The 8,797-nt window shown below is 29.9% G+C and overlaps 1 protein-coding gene across 1 annotated transcript; it reads left to right on the plus strand.

The window, feature by feature from the left end:
* The first annotated feature begins 6,236 nt into the window (after positions 1-6,236).
* Positions 6,237-8,542, plus strand: LOC132713933 (dynein light chain 2, cytoplasmic-like). The gene is made up of 2 exons (XM_060696637.1): positions 6,237-6,356; positions 7,503-8,542. The coding sequence occupies exons 1-2, from the start codon at positions 6,262-6,264 to the stop codon at positions 7,777-7,779; spliced, it is 372 nt and encodes a 123-aa protein (XP_060552620.1). The 5' UTR covers positions 6,237-6,261; the 3' UTR covers positions 7,780-8,542.
* Positions 8,543-8,797: the final 255 nt, after the last annotated feature.

Below are 8,797 nucleotides of genomic sequence, written 5' to 3' on the forward strand. Positions count from 1 at the left end.
GATGAGATGCGGTATTTTTAGTTTGAAGTCACAAAAACTTATATTTTCTCATGATAATTAATCATTTTTTTTCATACGATTCGTAAACGTCAACATTTCGTCATTAAACATTCCAAACCATACCTTTAAAAAAGCTTTTCTGTTAAAGTTATAAGTAAGGTATTTAAGTTTGTGTGTCATCAAAATTTTAGTAAATGGGACTCTATTCTATTAAAGGGACTCCACTAAGTTTTTTTGACATGACAGGACTGGAAATAATTTTTTGAGATTATTTCTCCATTTGATGAAGATCTATACTAATAACTTATATGCAAAATTTTAGATCATTAGCTTGCTCCGTCCAGAATATTATAATAGTGAAAAAATAACCCAAAATTGAAAAGAGTTTAAACGCTTTTCACTCAAATCGGACTGAGCATAGCACAAACATATGATTTTTGATGTATTTCTCCTATATTTCTTGGTTATATTTTATTAATATTTATGTTTTAGTGCTCATGTTTTTTTATGTGAAAAAATAAAATTTCATGTTTTTAGGCTTATAAACCTCAGTGGAGTTCCTGTAATAGGTTTATGAAATGTTTAAGTCAAAAGGCAAAGGCAAATTTAACGCTTAATATGAATATTCAGTCTTGTAAATGATGGCATCCATCAAGTGTTATTATAAATAATTCATATAATGGACACGTCCTATATGCAGCGAATGGCTGTGTAACCCGAGATATAAAGGTGCATGGAAAAACATGTTGTTATTTATCTTGAAATCTGTTTAAATTTATGGTGCAATAGAAATAATAACCATTCTTAAAAAAAATATTCAATTTTTTATTTTTTAAATAAATCATTTTATATGGCAGACATCTCGGGTTACACATCCATTTACTGCATGGGACATGTCTACTATATGCCATTATTTATAATAACACTTGATGAATTTAGTTATAATACAGAGTATTCGTATTAAGCGTAAAATTTGCCTTTAACTTTTTTGAATTTAACATTTCAGAAACATATAAATAGATCTTGCTACCTTTTTATATTAATAATATAAATTATTAATAATATATATATAATAATAATAATAATAAAAATAATATCTTTATTTAAAAAGGTTATACATTAATAACATACAATAACAATCATATATATCTTATTTCCAATGTGGCGTTCTGAAAAAGAAAACAACAACAACAACAACAGGACATTCATAGGAAGAAAAATGAATGTATAATATGTAATATTTAGAATATTACATCTCATATACTTTCTACAGACAATTTGTTTTAACATATACGTATATTGCATCATTCGTTCGTTTGTTCATTCGTTTGTTCATTTATTAATTAATTAATTAATTAATTAATTAATTAATTAATTAATTCATTCATTCATTCATTCATTCATTCATTCACTCATACATTCATTCATATGAACAATATCAATATTGAAATACAGTGCGGTTAATGGATATAAAGGCCTCTCAGCTAAGATACAACAAATGATAGAAAGTAATAATAAAAATAATATAATTAGAAAGTATCATGAATAAAGTAATATTTTAAATGAACAAAAAGTTTTACTTTTTCCTAGTTACTGTAGGACAAAAGCTCTGAAAATTGTTTCTTTGAACAGCTTTTAGCGTTATTCCTCCTTGCCGATGAATTGCTGTCGATGTTATCATTAAAAAGAGGCGAACAGCTGATAACGTTACTAAAATTTTGATGACACACAAACTTAAATACCTTATAACTTTAACAGAAAAGCTTTTTTGAAGGTATGGTTTGGAATATTTAATGACAAAATGTTTACGTTTACGAATCGTTTGAAAAAATGATTAATTATCATGAGAAAATATAAGTTTTTGTGACTTCAAACTAAAAATACCGCATCTCATCGGATAGTGTGGTTATTTTCAGTCAAAATTCATATGTAGTAAAGCTTTTACAGGGCCAGAAATTTGTTAGCATGCTTCTTTGGATGTTGACTATGATTCCATAACATTGATTTACTCGAACACAGTTTGGATATGTTAAAAATAGATGAATACTTACCGTACTTCAATTGTATTCCCCGCGCCGACATGTATATACTGGTACAGCTGTGGACGCTTGAACAGCTGTCTGCCCATTTGATTGTGCGGTGTGAATTCCTTTATATAAATAACACACCTTTTAACAAACCAAGCTGCAATTTTGATTTGAAAGTAAAAAAAAAAATATCAATAAAATCTGATGAATTGTAAACTCTATCATGTCTATTAAAGAACTGCACACATGGATAGTACACTGTAAATGTAAATGTTCAAGAATAGAACATAATTATCTTGAACGCCTATTTGCAACAGATATTGAACGCCAAAACGTGTTCCATTTCTTAATACTAGTGTTCAACTTTTGTCTCCAACCGTTCATATACTAACGCCTTATGAACATCTAGTGTTCAACTTTTAACGTTGACGTTAAAATCCTAACACCAAACAATTCCATTATAGAACATGTTATGAACATTCAGGTGTTCTACTTTTAAATGCCAGACGCGTTCAATTTCGATGCAACAGATATTGAACGTATAGAACATGTTCAAAATTAGGTATGCTTAAAGTTAGAACACTGATGAACACTTATGTTAACATTTGAACACCTGATAAAACAACAGATCTAAGTCATAAAACGAAGAAATCATATTGAGATTTTTTAATTATTCTTTAGTTATTCACAATAATAATGAATAATGTTATCCAAAATTTCTTATCATTTTCTAACTCTAAGCCTTATAAACAGTTATAAAGTCAAAAATGGAATGATTTTAAAACTAACAATTTTTATCAAAAACAATTATTATCAAAAAGTTCTTTTAGTAATTGTTTGTATATGTAAACATTAATCTTGCGTTTCATATCAGAACACAAAAATATAAGTAATAATCACAAAGCAACATAACCTGTCTCTCAATATCCTAGCATTGTTTCACTTATTGTTATCACATGTTGTATTTTTATGTGTTATATTATTATGTGCACAAATGCAGTCTTCTTAACATAACACATGAATTAAGGATAATTTCCTAAATTTCTTCTCAAATACAAACTGCTGCGAGAGTCTTGAAAACATAAACAATAAACAATATTCTATGTCGAAAACAAAGTTTCAAGTAACTGAATTTTAAACACCAACGTAGCCTGGGTTCCAGTCTGTCAATTTTTTATGTGCTTATGTTCGGCAAATCGATGATACCATCAAAACCACAGCTGTTGTGTTATCTATGACGATCGAGTATGAAATAGCGCGTAAGTTATGAATAAGCAAAAAAAAATATCAACGCCTGAATCCCAGGCTAACACCAACGGACATGTCTCCAAAGCAATAGTGCTCCCGTCTGTATGTCATCAGTTTGTGCGGGGTGTTTTCAATTTGTCTCCAATTTAGCAGGAAAATCATATTCTTCATTATCCTGGAAAACATTAATGGAATTTATTAACATGCTGGGGATTTAAAGGCTTATAGTTGAGATTTTTTACAGTTCTGATATAGAGAATAACAGCGTAAGTGGTTAACATACATGCATTATATTTGTATATGATATATATATATATATTATGTATAAGCAATATCTAACGATTTATCAGACACCACATTCAAGTCAGATTTATCTTAATACAATTCTAACATCACCAGGGCCATGCTCTTTCTCACAAAGTCGATTTGAATCCGTAGCTAGGACTCTTGTTCGACACAATTTATTTGTGACACAATGTCAGGCCATCTTTGTAACAGTTATAGAATATAAAATGATTTGATTAACAATAAAAGCTCATTTTGAAATGTTAGAATTTAAATATTATCCATCTAATATTGTTTAAGGAAACAAACCTCAAAGATCTGTATGGAAGTCTGGAAATTACATCCTTTCCTTATTTCTGTAAATATTTTGCTCCAGTTTCTGTAGATCTACAGTATAGTTCAAATCTTTCAGCACTGCTTGAAACATCAGCACTTAGTCGCTATCCTATTAAAATAAAAAGCAACAAAATATATCTATTCACAATTTTTAAATAATTCAATCTTAATAACCCCGACTACTCAGAAAAATCTACATTATCACATATAGATCTTCTTCTTGTATATATTATATAAGGAGACACGTTATTAATGCCATTGTGAACTACAACAATATGACTTAGTTCTTTTCAGAAAAATAAAATAATTATGTATAAAAAGATGCTAAAGAAGTAAAAGTAAATACCGTATTTTTCTTCAAATTTAGTGTAAAGTTTGTCTCTTTTCAGCTTGCGTTTCGCCAACGCTTACTTGTTGTTGTTGTACTTGAATTTGACGTCAGAAATTGTCATAAATCTTTTTTTTAGAAACGTTCTCAATTAGAACATTCGATGAACGCTAATGTTCATATCATGTTCCGCTTTATAATGTTTTAATTATTAAAGCACCATTACTTATTAAATTGCGTAAATATAACCTCAACTGACAATATATTGACCAAAAAACTTACCCAATTTCTCAAAAACTCAAATAATCTCATGTTGTCTAGTCAGAAGGACTACCATTGAACACTGACGTTCAAATGATAATTGTTCGACTCGTAAATAGAACGCCTTTTCTGAACACAATCATTCAAAATATAAACGCGCAATGTTCCAAAATTGAACAAGTGTGAACGCGTCCGGTGTTCTCTTCATGTACAGCGTACGTAACTGTTGACTACGTAATATACGGATTTCTAGCCGCGTGGGTTCAAACACCGTGAGTGACAAGCCGTTGATTCCTTTAAAAAGGAACCACACTCAATGTGTTTTGATTCCAATAACGAATTTGAGAGTGTTTCAATCAGCTTATAACTTCCGACACAATCAAACTAAAATAAATTCTGTATTTAAACTATAATTTAATTCGTCCAAGTCACATTGAACACTTTGACTTTAACAATTTTTGAAAAAAAATTACAAGGACTGTTCTGTCTCCAACTGTTTTTTTAGGTTTTTAAGCAAGAAAATATTAAAATCCACATATCTTAAATGATATTGAGTTGTTCTCCCGACACCACGTTTAGTAGTTTTTAAATTTTCAAAACCCGACAACAAATAAAAAAGTTATGCAATACTAAATCTTTACATGTTTTTTTTATCAAAAAAAAAAAACAAAACAAAACAAAACAACAACAACAAAACAACAAAATGACACATAGAACAAAACGTTTTTCAAGCATCGTAATGTATTTTTATGTGTGACATCCAATAATTGAATACTTCACGACCAATTAGATATGAAGGCAAATTAAGTCTATCTATTAGTGCCCGTCTACACCTATCCAAGTCTTGAATGCAAGTATCATATTCTCTTGTATTGGATAGTGTAGACACCCTACTTGAATGAGTTTTAAAGAGAAATTATATGACATCCAAGAAGATAATTCCTTGCAAGAAAGTTAGAACACGTTCTATTTTTCTACAAGTTTTTGGCTGTCAAGACACTGATAACACCGGTTTGACACAAAACATGTGCCCCGAAGGTGTGATAGTGTTGTTTTTTTTTTTATTATTTTCTGACTTTTTGTTGTGATTCAGTGTACATGTCCTTTGAATTTCAGTTAATGATTACAATGTCTTGGTCAAAGGAACAAATCAATACGCTGATACACAGAAGAGCAAAAAAAAAAAAAAAATAAATAAATAAAAATAAATACATTGTAAAAAAATAAACAGGAACTCTTTTTCAAGTAGAGTCAAAATGGATTTAAAATGATCTTGTTCATTTAGTGAATAAGTTTCATCATACAAAATATTTTTTGTCACATTTTTTCAATTTTAAAAAAAGAATGATCGCATTTACTCCATTCTGTTTTAGCTAATTGCATCATTTTCCCGCTTCTTTTCACATATTTTACAGAAACATGATAGTCTTGCAAAGACAAAGGTATAAATCCTGGGCTATCTTAATGAGACATTTCAGTAAAAATTGTGCCTGAAAAAATGTTGAAAGGGCCGTTTATTTAGCTTATCTAAATGTGACATGTAAGAAACTTGAATAGGTGTAGACACGGCCTAAAGTCCTGTTTACATTCCATCTATTTTAATCGTAAGATTAATTGATTTACCGTTTACATAAGCGCAATTAATTATTTCGGAATTGCACCCCAAAAGATGAGAATTTAATGATGTGTGTGGCATAGCATTCTTCGATATTTTTGAAGAAACAATCACGTTCTTTTAAATCGGATCATTTTAGAAACTTTGTTTACCTTTTTCAGATGGCTTTACAGCGGAAGTGCCGAGGGCTTTCATTAAATGTGGAAGAGCCGCTGTTTTGTAGGGGTGTATATTCAGTTATGTTAATGCATAATGGGTAATAACTTTATTATATCTTACTATATTATACTATATTATTATATCTTACTATATTATACTATATACTCATGTACAGCTTCCTCTCTAATGTTCAAAAGTGAATTTTATGTGTTTAAAATCATGCTCGGACTTTTAAGAGTCTTTTGTTGACAATTAAGGACATAACAAGTCAAGACGAGGTTTCCCGTATTGAACTCACGCCGAATCTCAGCCATAATTAGAAGACAATTTTACTTATACTTAAGACTTCCTGATAAAAGCAAAGCGATGCATCTGTTTTTAAATTATCTTTACACGTATATATGTGTACAAACTATTACACATATAATATTTTAAAGGAGATTTGTACCTTAACACCGCATTAATAACCCGCGGTGATAGAAAATACATATTTACAGAAGATGCTGTAACCAATGGTTTTAAACCTCCACGTGAGTCACATATATATCGTTTTATCAATCGAACAGTTGCATGATTATTTCATTTCTAGACGTGTCAAATAGAGGATTTAAAATATGTGAGTAGTTTTCTTATATAATGTTTCTATCTTCAAATTTGTAATAAAACCGCATTTGAAATGAATATCTATTGAATGTAGATAATAAAGATGTATATATGTTTCCTGTAACGAGACGTACCTGCATAAAACAAATATGCGTACATGCATGAAATTGTTCAAGGTTAGATAAATTTAGATATTAAGATAAACGCCTTGCTGATTAAGTTAAAACTGGTTTTTAAATCGGATACTTGTGTAGATTCTTCTATACATATTCTTGATTTCCAGACAAATTTGTAAATTTCTGTTTCATGTTTCAGTTTATTATATTAAATTGAAGTCTCAAACAATTGTCAGATCCCGTGAGATGAAAATTGAACTGAATTCTGTTTGTGATTTTTCAGATATCGACATTTTCTTTAATATCATGCAGTTTTTCCAAACATTCGAAATTACAGCAGCTTTTCAACTCCTCAAATTAGCAATAGTAGCGATACTTTTTCTCTATCAAATTAAATTACCTATAGATGCGGTATATTCTTGACCTAGTATATTGTATAAAACACCATGTTAGAGAAAGTTTTACTTTTTACTTTGTATAAAAATTTTTTTACCATTCAAAGAATTTGCCTCATGTCTTTCCAGTTTGAAAATGGAAGGTAAAAAGGCCGTAATCAAGAATGCTGACATGTCGGAGGACATGCAACAGGACGCCGTAGATTGTGCTACACAGGCTCTTGAAAAATACAACATTGAAAAGGACATTGCTGCCTTCATCAAGAAGGAATTTGACAAAAAGTACAACCCAACCTGGCATTGCATCGTTGGCCGAAACTTCGGTAGCTACGTCACCCATGAGACGAAGCATTTTATTTACTTCTACCTTGGACAAGTTGCTATTCTTTTATTCAAGTCTGGATGATTTTCAAATGGTTATATATTTGATGAATGAAGTTGTAAATGTTGAGGATATATGGAACAGCCGCTCTGTAATTCTTCACGCCTTAAATCTACGACAAAGATTCGTGGTGTCTCAAGCTTGTTTAAATGTCGGACGTTCATTTTTTTATGTAAAACAAATAATGGACAACAGTGTTCTGCAGTAAATATTTGAAAGTGTCACATATTTTGAGGTAAAACATTCGTATTTCACACAATTAAATCATTGTATTATAATAAACATAACATATTCGTTGTAATCATTAGGAATGACACGGACGTTTGGATAAAATGATTAATTAATCACATTAAGAAAATGCAAATTATGAACAGATAAAAACGAAGTTCTGATAACATGAATATTAACAAACAAAAATCATACAATTATGTACTTGTCAAAACGCCCGTTAATATCATCAACTAATAGTTTGTTCATAACAAGTTTATCTTGATAAGTGTACAATATTTTGTGAATGATATTGTTTGCCCAATTCTATTTGTATGAATGATAACTTCATTTGATGACTGAGTTTTATTTGTTTTGCAATTTTATATCAAAGATCTCAAGAACATGTTAATGGATTTAGATATTTTAAGTCCTTATCAAATACTTCAAGTTAAAATACTGTATCTAGGAGAAGCCAGTGTCTGACACAGGTTTTTGTTATTTTTATTGCTATTGAAATGTATGTTTGTTACTTCTTATTAAAATGATAAAATAAAAAAAAAACATTTGAAATGATAATGTACAAACTTAGTATTGATTTATTTTCCTACCCATATGTACTCTTGCTCTCTTTTTCATAAAAAATACGACGTTATCCTTTTTTTACCATGGGTACAGATTAGTATACAGAAGTTATTTCAAGTCAATTACGTAGGAAGCTATACCCTTGGATCTGTTCCTAGAACCAACTTTGAACCAACCAGTACTGACGGGGTTTGGACCCATGCGACTAGCGATAAGTAGATTACTAGTCCGATGTATTTACCACTCAGCC

This window comes from Ruditapes philippinarum, unplaced genomic scaffold (genome assembly GCF_026571515.1).
Source record: "Ruditapes philippinarum isolate M1 unplaced genomic scaffold, ASM2657151v2 ctg4695_1_1_1_1, whole genome shotgun sequence".
Classification (NCBI taxonomy): domain Eukaryota; kingdom Metazoa; phylum Mollusca; class Bivalvia; order Venerida; family Veneridae; genus Ruditapes; species Ruditapes philippinarum.